The 19,885-nt window shown below is 39.0% G+C and overlaps 2 protein-coding genes across 3 annotated transcripts in view; one reads left to right on the top strand and one right to left on the bottom strand.

The window, feature by feature from the left end:
- IDUA (alpha-L-iduronidase) overlaps nt 1-19,885 on the bottom strand; it is a 52,902-nt gene that overhangs the window by 22,836 nt on the left and 10,181 nt on the right. The window lies entirely within an intron of this gene.
- Nucleotides 263-18,348, top strand: SLC26A1 (solute carrier family 26 member 1). Its single transcript, XM_035564195.1, has 4 exons — nt 263-278; nt 1,845-1,927; nt 14,863-15,510; nt 16,828-18,348. Exons 1-4 carry the CDS (start codon nt 263-265, stop codon nt 18,346-18,348), a joined length of 2,268 nt encoding a protein of 755 aa, XP_035420088.1.

Genomic DNA, 19,885 nt, shown 5'->3' with positions numbered 1-19,885 from the left:
CTGAAGGTGTGAAGATACTCAGCTAGCCTTCTCAGCTGATGTACTTTTCTAGTGTCCAGCTGAAATACAGATGGAAAGTGGTGTCTGACTAAGCCCAGCTGGATCTATTCGCAGGACAGATGTGCTTTCAGGTGTGTCTTTCTATGTTAATCCTTTTCTGCTCTTGTCTGTATGTCTGATTTGAATATATCACTTATATGCAAAACAAAAATTAGAAAGAATCTTTGATAAATGATAGAGTTAATTTCCTTATTAAATGATGATGGCGAAAAGGCACAGTGAGTATGTCATCCACTGTCTTGCTCTTAATTTTTCAGAGTTTTTGTGATGAGAGGTTTCTGACTACTTCAGAACTGTCAAATAAGCATTATAACCCAATACGGAAAGAGTAGCTCTTTAAATGGCAGGTGTGTCACCTTCTGGCTCTTGAATGCAAAATATAGCAAAACATTTTAAAATTAAGCAGATAAAACTAATCAATTGAATGGATAGGCAGTTTTCAGTGAAATACAAACCTACAGCTCTCTGCAAACTTGAGCTGATAATTCTATTATGAACCTGGCTTTGGCACTACAATTTGGGCTAGTGACATACGATTAAACACGGCAGCAACAGTTCTTCCACTCCATGGTCTTCTTTAGTTCATGTACAACCCTTCTTTCTTCTTTCTTTCCCCACCCCAAACAACTTCCACTAATATGGAAAATCTCTCCCTTTTCAATATAAAAGTAAATTATCTCGTGCACTTATGAAACATTAAAATTTAGCTCGCGTTGCAGTAAGAAATGCTCTATTTCCTTTGCACACAGAAAAGGTTTCGAATATCCAGGTAAGATTGCACATGAATGCAAGGAACAGTTGAAGAAGCTTTAGTGTTCCTCAGAGACTATCTTTGCTATAGTAAATTTCCCCCAAGGGTTTGCAAGTATCACTAGTAAAGTTCATCTTAAACTGATGAATAAGCAAGCTTTAGTTCCACAGTTCTGCCTGCTTAGGGATAAAAATGTCAAAAGAACAGGACACCATGGGACAAAGCTACTAACTCTGACTACTGTGAGCCCTCTGATCACTAAAATTCAGTAATGACAGCCTCCAGTCTGGAATACATCCTTTTCATAGGAGAGATTTCATTGCTTTACAGGAGCTGAATCCTGGGAGAGGCTGTAATTTTTTTGCTGTTTTCAATGGAACTAACAAAATCTTCGCAAGTAATTTTCAGACATTAAGGCAGATTCTTGACAATCATTACTAAGGATAGCAATTCTGGGAACCTGCTGAAAAAAAACAACAACACAGTTTTGTTTACTAGACAGACAAGCTCAGGCATTTTATGCTTAAGGGTACCTGACGGTATGTAAATTCCTCCTGGACATAAGATTTATTAGTCAAGCCCCCTCCATGATGTATATTAATGAAAATCCTTTTTCAGTGGACATATCTACGTTAATTACCATGGACAGCTCAACGCTGTGTACGTATAAGGGACACTATGTTACCTTAATTCCCTTTAACACATCAGTGCATTTTTTTTTTTACATCAAGTAAGTATACTGAACCCCTGCAAATGTTAAAGTCATGACTGTACTTCTATTTAGTCTCCACGCAGTGCAACTGGCTCTATTAAAACAGAATAGCAGAGATGAGTAAGAAGGCAGAGATTAACGGCCCCTGTACTTTAATGATTTTAAGCTTATCTTCTTCTACCTGTAATTACACTCTACGGGACAAAGATTTTCTCCAGTGCTACTATTTATTTATGTTATCTCACTGTAAACACCGCTGGAGTAATGTAATTGGACAGACTCAATCTATATCATGACAGAATTTCTAATCTACTCCTGTAGAAAGCTGTGCTCCTGAGGAACTGTGCTACTGTGTGCTGATAAGAAATCTGTTGTGGAACTACCACAGCTACTTCGTGCCTTCGGTAAGTGCTATGCAATTGGTTCTATGTTTGTAGTAGGAAGAATGCATACTAAAGGGTGGTCTTACTCATTTTTATATAGATACAAGTTTGCAGTGATTTTTTCCTGATCTCAGAATTTCTCCCACCAGCAGGGACTACAGAAAATTAAAAAACAAAATCAAGAAAACTAACTAATAACATCTTTCCACTCCCATATACACAGAATTTTTAGTGGCACTGAAGACTTGCCACAGCTAGAGAAGGAGTGTTAAGCATAGCATGTAAGGGCTTTTAAAAGTGCTGAAAAACATGCTTGTGCTTTTCCCAGGTGATGCTGGCAGGAAGATGAGGAAAGGGTTAGTGATTTTTCTTTAACAAACTCTATGTGGTTTAGGCACTGGTCCTTGTATCTTCTCTCTGGTGGACACACTGTAGACTTGGTGGTTTTCCTAACACTGGTGCAAGATCTGAAACTCATCCTGGTATGCTGGTGGTTATGAGCGTTGCATATGAGTAGGAGAGTGGAAGCTAATAGAGAGATGTAGAAGGATTTTCTACACGTTGTTCTGATCTAAACTCCTGTTATATGTTCATCAAAGAGTCCACCTGTTTTTGACATTAGTGTTCCATTCACCTGTTTCTCCCTAATTCTGCTTTTTTAGAGCACTGGAATAACAAAATTATAACTTTGAAAGTGTTGGAGGGCACTGACGAGGACTTTGCAGTAAATGCTTATTTTTACTGCTCTCATCTTTCATATAAAATTGCTACCAAATGCCTACAGCTACTCTGACTGATTTCTAGGCCTAATTTTGAATGTTATACTACATTTTTTAACCCTGAACTGCAAGGAGAACATTCTTGGCATTTTATTGTATTTACCATTGATCATAGTCTGAAGACAAAACTTAATACTGTTATTCTTGAACGCTCAGGGGACCTGTAGTCTATCCTTCACCGAGATGTTTCAGTGCTACATTTAAATGTTCTTTGCTTTGATTGCTGTTGGGCCACCAGGTGAGCTCACAGACAGTATCTGCGGATCCAGGCACTTCGCAAATGTTTGTAGTTCCACCAGTAAATCCTGACTCCTGCTACTGTTGTTTCTCTATAGACATTAAAACCAACATAATTCATGATACTTCATATTACATCTATGGACTTACAGACAAATTACTTTGTTTTTTAGCTAACTGCATTTGTATGTGTATTCAAAATGTAGTCACTACTAGATTATCATTTGAATGTGGTATAATTTTCTGAAAAACTAAAATAGTTATTTTATGTTGTGACTTAAAAAGCTCAAGGATGTGTTCAAATCAAAGCTCTTTAGAGAAATGCCTCCTATTTCAAAGTAGTGAAATAGCATTTCAACCTAACACCAGTCTGAACGCCTGATTTGCTATCAAAATGACAATTTTAAATTCAAAACAGTGTTTTGGAAAAAATACAGGAAAAAAACAAAAACCACGACAGACGTTAATTCATCACAGTACAGTGGGAAGTCTTCCCTTCTGCTTTTCTGATTTAAGCAGTTTCCTTAACTCAGCTGAGTCATTCCTGTGATGGTACTGTTAATGTATAGTTTCTGAACATAACTGTTCAGTTTCCTCATGCATTCTGGAGTGACGTGACTGACCATGGAGTACACTGAGTCTCTTTTTCTTAGCAGCTGTCCTTGCAGTATTCAGTGAGTTTAAATGCTGTTTTAAATTATATTTGGTGAACAAAGGGCTATGTCCGGAATATATAATCATTCTGAAGGTCAACAGACACAACTTTAGCCAGGCTCTTTTCAGTGGTGCCCAATGCCAGGACAAGAGGCAGTGGGCACACACTGGAGGACAGCAGGTTCCCTCTGAACACCAGGAAACACTTCTGTGCTGTGCGGGTGGCTGAGCACTGGCACAGGTTGCCCAGAGAGGCTGTGAAGTCTCCTTCCTGGAGATCTTCAAAAGCTGCCTGCACGTGGTCCTGGGCAGAAGGCTCTAGGTGGCCCTGCTTGCACAGGGAGGTTGGAGCAGGTGACCTCCAGAGGTCCCTTCCAACTTCAGCCATTCTGTGAATCTGTGAAAACTAAAAAGTGTTTGGCTAAGCAGCACAAGACATCCAAATGAGGAAAACAGTTCCAATATAAGGGAACTGAATGAGTTCTGCAGTCCTAACACCGTCCTGATAACAATCAGTAGACTAAATGGCAAACTAGACAACTTCAAAGACCACCAAGAGCACAATTTAGCCCCACCAGGTGCATTTGGTCTCATATTTCAGTTTTTAGAAAAACTAAGTCACATTAAGTTGAAGCAGCACTGACTTGCTTTGTGGATTGCACCAACCCTAATGAGGGAAAATAAATAATACTCTATCATATTAAAATCAGAATCACAAATTGGAATACTTAGTAATATATTTCCATAAATTATTCTTTCCAAAACATGATTGAAATTACTGTTTAGGCACATCACCTGAGCAGGTGACCACATAGTATAAAGGTAAATTGTATACTAATTAGAGTCCTAAGGGCATTTTAATTCATACAGATATTAATTAGGCTTAAGTGTTTTTTGTTTTTGTTTTGTTTTTTAACTCACTGAATTTATGAACTTCAAACATGCAAAAAGAAGAACAAGGTTATTTCATTTGCACTATGTACTTCTGAGAATTTGATGTTACTGATTTTAGCCCAATAAACAAGCACTTGTAAGATTCCCTGTACGAGTAATTTAGCAGTTCATTATGCTTTTAAGTATACAATTAGGTAACCAGATATGAATTGCATGTAACAATGCTGTGAATTTTCTGAAACATTCTCCTTTCTTCGAGTAAATGTGCCAAAAAAGCCAAATATATTTTACCTCTTTATAACATCTTTTTTTTTTCTGTGTGCCATCAGGTAGATTTTGCTTTTAGCCTTTCACTGCTCTTAATCCAGTTAATATTAGGCATCTGTACATAAGCAAAAAAAGTCAGTCAGTCCTACAGGAAAGTCGGGGAGGGACTCTTCATCATGGTGTGCAGTGACAGGAAAGGGATAATGACCTTAACCTAAAAGATTTAGATTACATTTTAGGAGGAAATTCTTCCCTCAGAGGGTGGTGAGGCAGTGGCACAGGTTGCCCAGAGAAGCTGTGGATGCCCCATCCCTGGAGGTGTTCAAGGCCAGGCTGGATGGGGCTTTGGGCAACCTGGTCTGGTGGGAGGTGTCCCTGCCCATGGCAGAGGATTGGAACTGGGTGATCTTTAAGGTCCCTTCCAACCCAAATCATTCTGTGATTCTATGAAAAATTAGACACTTACAACTGACTCCAGTAGGGATCAAGTGATAACTTGAACGTTCTGTATTACTTGTAAGCACCTGATGCTGGGAAAGGTGCTGCTGGATAGAACTGCAGAGAGCCCTCTTCCAAGAAAAAAAAAAATGTTAAGTGGGACACAACCCACATATCTAGCAGCTTCCAGGACTGCAAAAATGATCATATTGGATATGTTGTAAAGGAAAACAGAGTAGGCAAGTTTATGTTGGTCCTGAAGTTTATGGCATGCACAACTTAAGAACTCATTACTGAAGATGATGCCTGGTTCTAAGAAGTAGGTAGCAAAATGGATGAAAGGACAGATTTGAAAGACTGAGTTTGTTTTAACTTACTTTATTTTCAAGAATAAATACCACAGACCTAGAAAGAAACAAACAGAAGCAATGAAGCCATTTTCTGGTCCATGGTGCACAACGTCAAAGAGACACGCAGCCTTACCACCTTCACTGTGTGCAAAAATCATTACGCAGATTAAGTGCACTACTGCTTCCCTCTTATATGTACACTATACTCTAGAAACTACCTTGGCAGTGGCAAATGGACAGGTATTGATTGTTGCTTGTCCAAGGAATGTTTGACGAGACCTTCTGCAGGAAAGGGATAAGAGAGGATTTTATTAAGACTTAAACGAACCTCTTTAGCTGTTGGGCTTAGAATGTCTCAACTACAGTAAAGAAGTTTGAGTTTTTTGGTTACAGCCAGTAGTTTTCAGAATCCATGACATTTAACATCACAGAGGTGCGATATGCTTCTCTTTTTGTTCCATTCTCGTGTTGGAGTTGTAACTTCCCATTTCCTTCATTTTAATATTTCCTTTTTACTCTTAAAGAACAGGAAACAACTTCTTGTGCTAGGATAAAATACTTTTTTTGGAATCTGGCCTTCTGTAGACATGTTTGTGCCCTGTACCTCTGCTGGCAGGGGAGGAAGAAGCATTTTTGCCTGTATGGCAACACAACCTTTTCCAGGTCTTGCACCTCCCATCTCAGATTCTTACTGCATGCAAATGTTCCTGTTCTGTCTTGGCTGTGAAACATACACATCTCCTCGTTCTTTAGTTTGTAGCCCAAGACAATTTGCCTGATAAGAATTCTGGAAATTCAGTGGCCCAGAACAAGATCAGAAACTGAATGCAGTTCCTGTGAGTCATGGCCTTTTGCCCAGCCTGTTAAGCTACACTGCCTAGTAACCATTAAACATTAATTATCATCTTTGTTGGGAGATGCATAATTATTGGTCATTTGGATAGGTCTCTACCAACAAAGAGCTAAGGTAGGAGGGGGGACTTGGTCATTTATATACCTTACAAGGAATGAGCAGAAAGACAGTCTATGTCCCATTGACCTGACTACATTTTACAGTCTTTAGTTTACACAGAAATAGCAGAGATCTTGTGATCTGAAAGCGCTGACATGTAGGAATGGAACTCTGACCTCCAGCTGTCCTGTCCCCTGCAAAGAACAGAAGAGCGGCACTTATTCCAGCCCAAGAAATGCACAAATCTTAGGCAAGACTGCAGTTCAATTCTTGCACCACGAATATGTAAAATTAAAGCTAATGCTATATGAGGATATATAAAGCAGAACAAATCTCATACAAGAAACAGCTTCAAAGGTCAAAGATGTGCTGGCCTGAACTCAGCATAATTTTTGGATCAGTGTTAGTTAATTAATAATCTTATGTATTATTTAAACTCAAATAGTCAGTGAGTGCTGCATATATATCCAAGTTGTCAGAGAAGTACAAGTGACAATACACTACCAAGCAGCGAGCTTAAGATTCCCTAACTACCAATTCCTCCCTTGAAGAATACCTAGTTAATTATTATCATTTATGCAAATAGAGCAAAGCCAGACTGACGACTTTCATTCATTCGAACATGCAAAAACAGAGGTGAACATTCATGTCACAAAGCTATCCAGGTAAGAGATTTGCCTCCCCTCCCACACCTCTGAACTCAGGATTTGTTTGTTCTTTGCCTGTTTGCCTGTGGCACCTTTGAAAGGTGCCAAACTGCCTCTTTCCAGTTATTTTGCACACTGGTGTTGTTTTGTAAGTTTTGCCATTATTTTGTGCTTCAAAAATTTTGCTTATAAGGTTGCTACTGGGCCGAGGTTTTTAAAACATGTAGTGTGCAACTGGAGCAAAAGTAATCTTTCCTACTAACGTGGTCTAAGAGTTTAAGATAAGGCATTTGGCTTGTTTTTATTTGTGCTTATAAAGCACTACATGAAGCTTATCTGTTTCTCAGTGTTATTATTAAAACTGAACATTTTCAAAGTGATTAAATATGAGAGAGAGAGATGATAAGTATTGTCCTTATTGGTTGTACTAAACCTAAGATATCAGGGAAAGTATCAGGGGAAAAAAACCCGCGAGAATGATATACCTATTTATTTTTTTTCTACAACAGCTTAAAGTCGCTAAACAGACATGGAACAGGCATCCAGCAAAAGCACAGGGCAGCAAACAGAGTTTCCTGTTTAGCATTGCGACTGATGACTAAGGTCTTGGAGAGCTGTCTTGAAAGACATTTTTAAAAAGCAGACTTTTACCTTGGGCCAGCACCCTTTCCAAAGCAAGAAGTCTGATTTTTAGGAATGTTCTTTGGTCCCACAGAAAATGTTTCTTTGGCGGTCATGCCCTAAGACTCTCCAGAAAAAATAACAGTCTTGCCTTCAAGTGCCTGCCTGTATTTTGACCAGCATGTTCTGGAACCATATGAGCAAAAATAGTCCCCAGAGAGCTACCTGATCATTTATTTCCATGGTCTGATCATTCCTACAGCGATCTGATGGGCCTGCCTTAACAACAGCTGCTGACTGAATGTATGATTTCTCTTTCGGCCTGCCTATATCACCTCTGGGACTGTTACCTGTCCGTGGCAGTCTTCTTACTCACTGGGACACTGGAATCCTTTGGGGAAATATGAATTGAATCAAAGACAATTATGAATGCATTTGAAAAGGAGCTTAACTTGCCTTGGAAATATTAGATTAGTTTTACAGCTAGAAGTAAAAGTTGTGGTTGAGATTTCAGTTAGAAATACTTAACTCTAAAAGACTGATTGACTCTCAGAATAACCCCTTAGCATGAGCAGCATTAGTCTGTTAGACTGTTAGACTAACACTGTTAGACAAATACTCTGACTTCCCTGACTTATACAGATCAATAAACTGTAATATTTTTTCCTCTTTCAATTTCAGATGATCATAATGTTGAAAAAAAAATAGGAAAACGCTTTGAAGCTACATTATTTTGCCCAGACAATCAAAATAAATTGAGCTCATCAAGTTTCACTTGATTTTCCTCAAAAGCACTCCAACATTCTGTCTAAAGGCTGAAAGTTTGCTAGGTCAATGCTTAAATAAATGGTTTTGGTTGCTGGCACCTTGCTTAAGTTTGCTTCCAAGTACATTTGGCTCCTGGTGATCTAAAGCTGAAAACATAATTGCTTATGCAAGACAGAGAAACATTCATTTCACTTTTTCTGTTTTGTTGCTTGATCCTTTCTAAAACTCACCACATCGACATTTCCAAGTAATTCTGCACAGTAAGATTAATAAATCAAAGCAGTAGGTACCAAAGTAGTATTATACTATAAGCAGTTCAAGGGATTTTTTTTCAGACTACTCAAGTCCTGAAGACTAATCGTCTTCACCACATCTAATCAAATCTGTCCAAAGAACCAATTTCTGGCTTAGGCTTTTGGGTCACCGTAAAGGGTCAAAATGCGCTGGGGAAGAGCTTCTGGGTATTTTCCTTTGAAAAAAGTCTGGTTTGCATGCATAGCACTCCTCTCTATATTGAATCTATGCACAGTAAATGAGGCTATTAGGATTTTTTTTTCAAAAATGTGTTAATGCCCAAAAGCAGAACAGTAATGTAGTCATAGCCATTAGAGACCAAGAGAGGCTTCTTACAGGCAGAAAAGGTTGCTGATATGAAAGGCAAGTAAGTAACACGAACAGTTTAACTCAACACCTCCAGATGTTTTAAATCAAATGCTTAGCTTAACTGAGGTGTCTCATTTTTTTTGTGATTTATGCAACAAAAATGTAATGAAATTTCAGATCATAAATACAAACCTTGTTCCACCCACGTTACTTTTTAGCTGAGTTTTCATAATTTGAACATTGAAAAAACTTCAAGCACTTGGCTCAAACTGTATAAAGGGTTCCATGCCACCTTACACTTGCAATCACTATTACAGCAAGAAAGGAGTGATGCTAGCACAGACCTGTGATACACAGTCTGATTTCTGTCCCCAAAATAGCATTTCTGAGACCTCCTTAGCATAAAGAGGCAGGCTTATCCTACTTTTCCCTCCTACGCTTTTCAGATACAAAGCTTCAGATTTTTTGATGGAGACAAAAGGATGCATCAGGACACATTTTCTTTGGCTTGCGCTGTTTTGCAGAAAACAACTCAGCCAGGAAGAATAGTTACATGTGTCCCAGCAGGGACTGCCTGTTGGGGTATCTGCCAAGAGAATTCCCATTGAACATGTTGTGATGAATGTTTTCTCTCATGGAGAGAGCTTTTGTCAGTTCTGTGGTATGGTGAAAAGACAGGAAGAAAGGTGGGACTACGGCCAGCTGGAAAATTGGTAGTTTGTTTGGCTTGAACGGTTCCTTGCTTTCTGTCACTATTTCTCAAGATGAACCAAGTCATTGCATTTAACCTGATCAAATAAGTGGTTCAGGGCTCAAACTGAAAAAAAAAAAAAAAAAAAAAGTATGCTTTTTGCTCATATGCTCATGGACAATTTGAAAAAACTTACCCTTTAAGATTCCAAACATCAAAATGCAATTAAAAATAACCCAGACTACTTCTCATTGTAATGATACGGATGGCACATTTGTGTGTGCATGTAGCTTTCACCCGTATTAAACAGTTGAGGATGTTCCAGTATCAAAGTCAAATATAATTGTAGACATGTTCTGGGCTATATGTTGCTTCATCTGTGTGTTCCTACTAAGAATAGCTCTTTTAGTAAGTGATGGGAAACCTTCACTTGAATAAAAGGCAAATACTGTGTTCTGTAAAGTTCTGAGGTATGAGGAGAAGCTGGAAATGTGTGTTATCCCTGTTTCTACATACCGATGAGCATGGGCCTAGGTGAAAAGGGGTCAGCTTGGCAAAACAGTAGAGAAATCTGTTCAATGGCAGCCTCAGGGTTCCTGAATATTGCCTGTGTGTTACCACTGTGGCAGGACAGTATGGTACATCAGCATCAGAATCAGCAGGACAGAGTCTACTCGTGTACAAGAGTAGGCAGATTTGCTCTTCACTCTCCTGTCTTTGGAGGTGGCAAGAGCATTGGAAGCTCCCAGGTCTTTGCTAGGCTGCACAAAGGTATTGGTGATAGCACGGAGCCACAGTAGAATGCCATTTCCTTCTGGTGAAACAACTAAATTATTACTGAGCTACAGGTAACACAGTCTAAAAATTCTTGGTTTACACAGATGAAAAATGTTTTGCTGGTAACAACGTCCCCTCCATTATTTGCTGTGGATTTACTATGTTGTTCTAAAACATCAATTAAGCTGTAAACATTGACAGTACCTGCCAAAAATGGAAACCAATAATATCTCATTGTAGAGCTGAGTATTTTACAGCTAGCATGTTCATTTGTCGTAGAATTCAGAAAATGTATCTAGAAGAAGAAATGGTTATTCACAAGGAATCCCTTATTTTCAGGAGGAAAAAAAAAATGAAGAAAGGGACCTCCTGTCAACATTTGTCTGTGTTTTGTCTTAAGGATATTCTTCCATCAGAAAGGGTTTTTGACCTTTGGCTAAAATGCATCAAAACTGCTGAAAAGATACATATGTTATCAAAATAGCTTTTTTCTTAGCTTTTATGACAACTACCATTCTGATTATCTAGCAGCCCAGATATCATACACATTATCCAGTACATCCCAGACATATTACAAAATTATCATTCATACACAAGATCTCTTAACAGATTTTCTAGAGAAATCATATTCTAATAATCTTATGTATTAAAAACTACTATCAACCCTCAGGATCAAGCTGCACAGATTGTGCATATGTATTATTATTATTATTATTATTATTATTTTTAATACAAATTTACTTGTAAGTAAATTACTTGAGTTTAGAGAAAGGCAGGCAGCATCTGTACAATTAAATATCTAAGCCTAGAGTACAGGAGCCAATGAAATCTTTTTTTATGTAGCCTATCAAAAGCAACCATTGGATATTGAACTGCCCACTAGCTTGTAACTGTGTAAAACAAGGCCACTACATTTATTTCTTGGCTGTCTGAATTCATTTGGCTGTAAAGAAGTAGGTGGCATTTGAATAGGACTTGCTGTCCTCAAGTACAAGCCTCTCGTGCTCTGAACTAATTTAGGTAAGACAGGAAGTGTTTGTTTTTTGCATCTTAAAAAAATGAATGTCTTTATTACAGTTTCTAGCATATAGTATTTGGTAAACTTTAATCATATGCTCTTAAGGGTTTTTTTGGTTCTGTAACTTCTCTCTTTTCTCTCACCTTTGCATTCTAACAAAGGCTAGATCCAACCTATTTGCTGTCAAGGCACGTCTTGCCTAGCATAATTCTCAATACATTAGAGTCCATAGTAAGTTTGACAATACAAGTAAAAATAGCCATCAATCTTTCTAAATATTTACGTTAAAATTATAATTAGTTTTCCCTTATGAGGGAAAGAAACTGTAACAAAGAAATGTATACAGTGGGAGTTAAAAAACATTTAATGTAATTGGGATGGATAGAAATCTACTAATATTTTAAAATATATTTACACTACTAGGCAGGTCATTAAAAGTTTGGACAATCAGTCCACACATCTCCAACAAGAATCTCTTTTCTGCCTGTTACTGTATTATGATTTATATACCTGAAACATTTAAGCACTCTGTTTCAAGCTGAAGTTAAACTCTGGATGGCCTTAGAAATTACATTATGTCATTTGAAATAAAACTTGGGACATTTTTGAAGATTTCTGCAGTAGCTACATATACATAGTTAATAATTATTTTCAATTTGCTGACAGAAGGTATCTGTTAGAATCTAGAAAAAAGTTCTTAAGCAGGATAGCTAACCTAAGGAGACAGAAAATACTTTATAATGAGCTACTTCCTATTAGGCATGCCCATACATTACACGCTTACAGGCTGTTGGCAATGTATTCCTGTTTATCAATCATACTCCTAGTTGGCCTCATAAGCTCATTGAGCTTCTCACTACACTTTAGTTGAATGTTACCAACCACGAATATATTTAAATACTCTTCCTAAGAACAACAACAAAAAAGTATGGAGTTTACGCAGTGAAAGATGACTCATGTCACTGCAGTCTAAACTTAATATTAATTGTTAACATCATTAAAATATATCAAAAGAATGATGTGCCAGTGAGTGACTTCAAGTTTCAGGAAACTGAAGAGTATGGCTTCTGTCTCTAGATGTTGAAGGAGTTAAAAAACAGCTTCAGCTTTTGGGTTAATACAAGTTTGACATTTTATTGTAATGTCATACCTGGCATCAAAAAGCTTTGTCATCATAGCTATTCAGTAAATTTTTCCACCAGCTCTCTTAACTGAGATACAACTTGCACCACAGAAGAACTTGTCAAACCTCAAAGTTATACTTTTGCTGGTAGCAGCTTTACAGGTTATTGTCTACATTGGTGGGTTTTTTTCATGGTTTTTTTTTTCACACTCTCTTCATAACCATGCCAGCAAAGATTCTGAACAGGGGTCAAGTCTGAAAATATGTTAATTACAGTCCTCAAAAAGATAAGATTTATATTATCAAAAATAAAAGCATTTCCATTTTTACTTCTGCAGAACTTAGGGGAATTCCACTTCATTATGATGTGCAGGTGAATTCCATTCTGTACCTGGACATGTTAATTGACAGCTTTCAATAGCAGCGATGTTGTATCTAGAATTCTAAAGACACAAGAAAAGCAAAATTTTTAGGGGGATGAAATATTTTGCAAAAAGCAAAAGTGCTTTTGGGCAGGAACTCTTCTTTGCTAAAATGAGACAAAATACCTAATTCTTGCACAATTTAGGTACTGGAATAAGGTGCTTTTGAAAAACCTAAACAGCACTAATTCACATTCTGATTTGCTTAGTTAACTCTGACAATCAGGCTCATGAAGATAAGAAAAGCTATTCATTTAACTAAGCAACTGCAGTCGATTCTTTGCGTCTTTTATTAGTAAGTCAAAATACTGAAAATATTTTGGGATAGCAGACAGGCCAAGGGCTTTAGCAATGGTGTTAGCATGGTATTGCAGAGATCCTGACTGTTTATTATAATGTGAGAAACTGGGCCTGGGAAGTTCTTCCTTCCTAGATATACTGTTCATAGCATCACATACTCTCCATTCCTTATCTGTCTGTACTAATATGTAGGCATCCACTTTTGACAATCTTCTCTCTTTCCACTGTGAACCAGAAGACACGACTTGCCACTTGGCATAACATTTTTGACATTTTCCACCTTTCTGCTCCTTTTTGTATTTTTAAACTACTTTAGGTGGGGCATTTCTATGTGACACTGTTTGGCCTCTCAGCCACATCCTACCACCAAATGACATATGAAAGCACTAAGGTAATTTCAACTTAATTTGACAATCAAGCAAAAATGCAGAGGTCTGAGTTAGCTGAAAACAGTTGTGTTCAGAAGGGCAACAGATACCAAAAGCACCTCCATCCGGGTAAGACAAATTTTCCCATCCTTTACGTTATCAGAAAAATGAAATGCAGGAGACCCATAGAAAAAATGCTTCATTAGTTCTGCAGCCCACAGAATGAAGTACTTGGTATATGTTATTCCCAGGAGAGAAAAGCTAGGAAAACTATGATTTTAAAACCTCAAAATAGTAACATGTAGCACTCTTCTGAGATGGTGACAGACTTCATTATGCAGCATGGTCCATAGGTTGCCAAAGCAGTCTTTCTAAGGAGATGTTTGTTAATTAACGAGGCTGCATATCAAAGCAGTCTACAATTCAACATGTTTATGTTACATAGCAATTAATAACGTAAGGCACAACTTCTAACCATCAGTGGTTTGTGCACAATGTTTTGCCTAAGACTAAGGATTAATGCTGCCTAGGAAACTCTGCTTTATGAGTTCTACTACCAAAATCCATCTCCTGTGCACTGAGGACATCTGCAGTGGCATACCACTATATCACATATGAATTCCACATCAATGACTACAGATACGCTATTAGAAAGACCATAGCCTACCTCTCTACTATATGTTTTACTATATGCTTATTTCACACCATCAAGTGCTGCCTCTGATGACAGAAACCTCTATAATGCAGCATCTGGAAGAGCTGTTGTACAACAAGATAACTATTTTAACTCCTCCTTTCCTTAGTAAAACAAATTGGATTCAATCAAAGGCACACTTAAGGGTTTACAGGAAAGGACTCAATTTGCATATTTCTTAGTGTTATGTGCCCGGTCACCGTAGCCCTGTGTCAGGATGATGTCTCCTTAACAGCTTCCTTAAAAGGTGACAAACTTTCATCATTATGCATCACAATGCATTATGCAAAAAACAAAACAAAACAAAAAACTTCACAAGTTGCAACCTAACGGGTATTGTTTTCACACTGCAGGAACAGATACGTGAAGTAAACACTGGGACAATGGAAAGACCACTTGAGGCTACCAGGATGGAAAAGAGCACTTCCTGCTTTCTAATGGAAAGAAAGACTCGTGTGAAGACTAGTAGGAAAGAGATTGTGCTAGCCAAGCTGAGGAAGAGCTGCTCCTGCTCTCCAAGGAAACTGAAGAACTTCGTCATGGACTTCCTTCCTGTTTTACGATGGCTTCCCAAGTACCAGTGCAAAGAATACATTTGGGGGGACGTTATGTCTGGGTTAGTGATTGGGATCATTCTAGTGCCCCAAGCAATTGCGTACTCACTACTGGCAGGTCTGAAGCCCATTTACAGTCTTTACACATCATTCTTTGCCAACATCATCTATTTCTTGATGGGCACATCCCGTCACGTCTCAGTTGGCATTTTCAGCTTGATAAGCTTAATGGTAGGACAAGTTGTGGACCGAGAACTTATCTTGGCTGGGTTCGACTTGAATGATGATGCCCCACCAGTCTTGGGTGACAGCTCCCTGCAGAGTGACAGCCAATCCAACACAACTGTCTTCAACCTTACCGCGGGGGGGATGAATGCCGAGTGTGGGAAGGAATGCTATGCTATCGGCATTGCCACAGCCTTGACATTTGTGGCTGGAGTCTATCAGGTAAGTGGGTGCTGACATCCAGAGGCAAGGTATGAAAGTCCTAAAGCTCTTTTGCATGACCTAGGCTTTGGTTTGACTCTCCTTCAATAAGGGATACAGCATCATTTCCCTCAAATGATCTTGGACTGTTTTCTCCAGGAAGCCTAAATGAGTAACTAACTCACAGAAAACATGACATAGGCAGTTGTAGTAGCTAAAAGCAAGTACAAGTGAAAAAACAGTCTTCTGCAAGTCTGATAACATTGTTTTAACACTCTACTGGCTCTTGGCCAGGAATCCAAAACAGATCTCATCATGAGGGAAGTTCTGAGGTACCTGTGTACTTCAGCAATGAAGAAATGATTATCTGATTCTAAATAATTCTGTTTCCCTGGTTACTTTAATTAAAGTGCAGGCCCATTTGGCTACTTCTACACCAGTACAGAATGTGCTGCTCAGTGTTTTAATACTGGCTGTGTGCTCTACCAAAGTGCTATCCAGAGATAACTCAGAAGCAGAAAGGTGGCAAGGAAGTAGACTAACTAACCCACTTTTCAGACAGTGACGGTGTTGGACGGTTTTGAGACTCACCAATCTGTTGCCCATCATAAGGATATCAAGAGAACACAGAAGGAAGCCCAAAGAACATACTTTCCTGTTAATTGTATACATAAGAATTAAGAAAGAGCTAGCTGTCTTCTTTTTACTAGTAACTTTCAGGTCACATACAAAAGCAACCAAATGCCCATGTCAAGGCGTACTTTCCAAAGCCATCAAGAGAAGGAGAAGCAACTAGTTAGGACAATATCCCAGGATCTGGGGAAGACTGTGGTCTCTTCTGCCAAATCTGATCTGAGGCATGTCACAAAGGCTGTCTGTGTTTCACCCTCCTTTCTGTTCACAATGTTAAAATCAAAAGCTGTTTAATGTAACAATGCCACTAGAATAGAGGTCCTAGTCCTGTTCATAAAGCAACAGCTGTAAATTGTAATTTTAATCTCTGCTAGCTAGGAGAAAAAGAAAATTCATATTAACAGAAGCACTTTTGGATCCACTGCTCTTTTGCATGGGAAATAAAATTCAGACAAGCCACTTCAGTGGAGTTACTTCAGACCAACGATGAAGTTAGGGAACTCCTCATTCATCTCCTGGGTTTGCACACACAACAGTAAAAGGAATCATATTTTATAAGTAGACTGGAAACATCAAAGGGTGATTCCTTTTTTAAGATTCAAACAGCCAAAGCTCTCTCCCTCCAGCTACTTCTCTCCCATCTGTATGTAATTGTTTGCAGTACCATTTACAGCTTATCTTTTTTTTCCCCCCGTGTTTCTCCAGGTTCTAATGGGAGTCTTTCGTCTGGGTTTTGTATCTATGTACCTGTCTGAGTCTGTACTAGACGGCTTTGCAACTGGTGCCTCCCTAACCATTTTAACAGCTCAAGTGAAGTATCTGATTGGAATAAAAATCCCTCGTAGCCAAGGGCACGGAATGCTTGTAATTACTTGGATTAATATTTTCCGGAACATTTCTCAGGCTAACATCTGTGATGTCATCACAAGTGCCATTTGCATTGTAGTGCTGGTTGCTGCTAAAGAACTGGGAGATCGGTATAAGCATAAGCTGAAGTTCCCTCTACCCACAGAGCTTGTAGTTATTGTTGTGGCAACGCTGGTGTCACATTATGGAAACTTAAATGAAGTTTATGGATCCAGTGTTTCTGGAGCTATTCCAACAGGATTTATCGCCCCCAAGGTACCACATTTCAACTTAATGCTCCGTGTTGCTGTAGATGCTTTACCTCTTGCTGTAGTCAGCTTTGTCTTCACCGTATCCCTTTCTGAAATGTGTGCAAAGAAATACGCTTACACCATCCGAGCCAATCAGGAGATGTTCGCTGTGGGGTTCTGCAACATCATTCCTTCTTTCTTCCACTCTTTCGCAACTAGCGCAGCTCTGGCGAAAACACTCGTCAAGACATCTACAGGCTGCCAGACTCAAGTCTCTGGAGTGATCAGTGCAATGGTGGTTTTACTGGTGCTGCTCTTCTTGGCACCTCTCTTCTACTCCTTACAGAAGTGTGTCCTGGCTTGTATCATCATTGTCAGCCTCCGAGGAGCCCTGAGGAAATTCCGAGATGTGCCGGCACGGTACCACGCGAACAAGGTGGACACAGTGGTTTGGGTTGTTACTATGGCTGCCTCTGCCTTGATCAGCACAGAAGTAGGGCTGTTGGTTGGTATTGTTTTCTCCATGATATGCATCATTGTTCGCACACAGCGGCCACGGACGGCCCTGCTTGGTCAAATCCAAGACACCAGCTTTTACGAGGATGACTTAGAATATGAAAATCTCTCCTCCATTCCAAAGGTCAAAATATTCAGATTTGAGGCACCACTTTACTACGCAAACAGAAACTATTTCCTAAAGTCTCTGTACAGATTGACTGGTTTAGATCCTAACCTAGAAGCTGCTAGAAGGAAGAAATATGAGAAGAAGGAAAAGCAGCATGTGAAAAAGGAAGATCACACAACTGCTAATGGACTGGGCAGCGGAGACACCACTCTGCAACTAGTTCCTAAGCAAATCGATTTCCAAACTCTTATTGTAGATTGCTCTTCCATCTCATTTTTGGACACCACTGGAGTTAATACTCTAAAGGAAATTCTGAAAGACTACAAGGAGTTAAACATTTCTGTTCTTCTGGCTTGCTGCAATCCCGCAGTGATAGACTCTCTGAAAAGAGGAGGCTACTTTGGGAAAGATTTTGGAAGTATGCAGGAAATGCTCTTCTACAGCATACACAATGCTGTGCAGTTTGCACAAGACCAAAAGCTTCCGGAAGATTGTTCTGTTTAATTCTGTGTTTCCCCTGATGATACACTTCAAAAGTGACAGATGGGGAGGGGCAGTTTGCAATAATTAAATTATCAGACATCCTGTGGTCTGCGTACAGCAACAGGCCTACAAATCATTTTTTCCTGAAGAGTTCTGTGGTTTGCTAGATGCTACATAGAACAGTCATTGGGGATATAGTCCAGGACCAGGCTGGAACAGATTGGATTACTATCTGCATCTTCACTTCAAAATGCAGGTGATGTGAAGGTGCTGTGAAGTCAATCTTAAGGGCACCTTGGGACTGATTTCCTCCCTGTGTCCTCATCATGTGTGACCAAACATATGTACCATGAGACTGTTGTGCTGGGAAGTCTGCCCAGTGCCAGCTGCCTCTCCCAGTGGTTAATGGCTGGTTTTATTAAGAGGGATGAGCCATCTTCAATAAAATGCAATGAATCTATCATCTTGGACACATAACAGTTTATGTGGCTTGCAAGACCCTGCATCTTCACTCATTCCAGACATGCTCTGATGCAACTCCTACTGTTTGCATACAAATAACATCTATAAAATATTGTGGGATGTATTATGTCTCTCCTCGTCGCTTTGATTGCATAGACTTAATGACACAACCTGCCACACGAGAAGAAACCACGATTCACCACAAATTCCTCTCAAAACCATCTCCTCCAAAACAAACTCCTGGAGTCATCTGTATTATTAACTTCGATGTGTGGTAATTAGTTACTAAAAGTTTTCATACCTTTAATAATGCAGAAAAAAAAACATGACCCTGATGAACAATTTTGTTGTTACTAGTAAAACAGGATAAATGTGATTAAGAAAACTGAATGGATTTGACTGACAATCATATAGTTACTGTAGTAGTAGTAGTACCATCCTGTCAAAATGTGTTGCCTCTGTTGGGTAGATTCAACTCTAATACAGGGACGTGTAAGGATCACTGAATATAAACCCCGCAACCGTGCCACAACATGACATGTTCCCACTACAACTGCCTGCAGGGGTGCAACGGCAGGAGAAGAAAACAGAAGAGGGTAGGGTGGGAAGGTAAGTCTGATCTGCCAAGTAGGGGAGCGATGCATCAGACAAAAATGTCGAGCTTGTCTTCTCTGATGCAATGCTAATGAAGTTTTATAGTAGCATACCTGGGACAAGTGAAGTGAACAATGCTTTGTAAGCTGTGTATCCCCATACGCTAGAAAAATGTCACCACTGTTTGTACATAATACAGACTTTTTTTTTTTCTCCCTACCATGTTAGTCTTTGATTAGAGGTCCAATAACCCGTGTTTTACTGAGATGGGTTACTTTTTATAATAATTTGCATTAACAGCTGTTCATTCTGCATTGTGTCAAATGACACCCTCGGAGTCAGTTTTCTTGTTTTATATGCATGCTCTCTCTTTACAAATACGCACACACCTAGATTTTGACTGCATCACTGTTGGTACTTAGTATTCTAGCATATGGCATTGGCAGAATACCCTCTCTTACATCTAAGATCATAATTACCTGTATAAAAGGTAGGTCAGGTG

Source organism: Cygnus atratus, chromosome Z, assembly GCF_013377495.2.
Source record: "Cygnus atratus isolate AKBS03 ecotype Queensland, Australia chromosome Z, CAtr_DNAZoo_HiC_assembly, whole genome shotgun sequence".
Taxonomy (NCBI): domain Eukaryota; kingdom Metazoa; phylum Chordata; class Aves; order Anseriformes; family Anatidae; genus Cygnus; species Cygnus atratus.
This window is presented reverse-complemented; position numbering and strand designations above follow the sequence as displayed.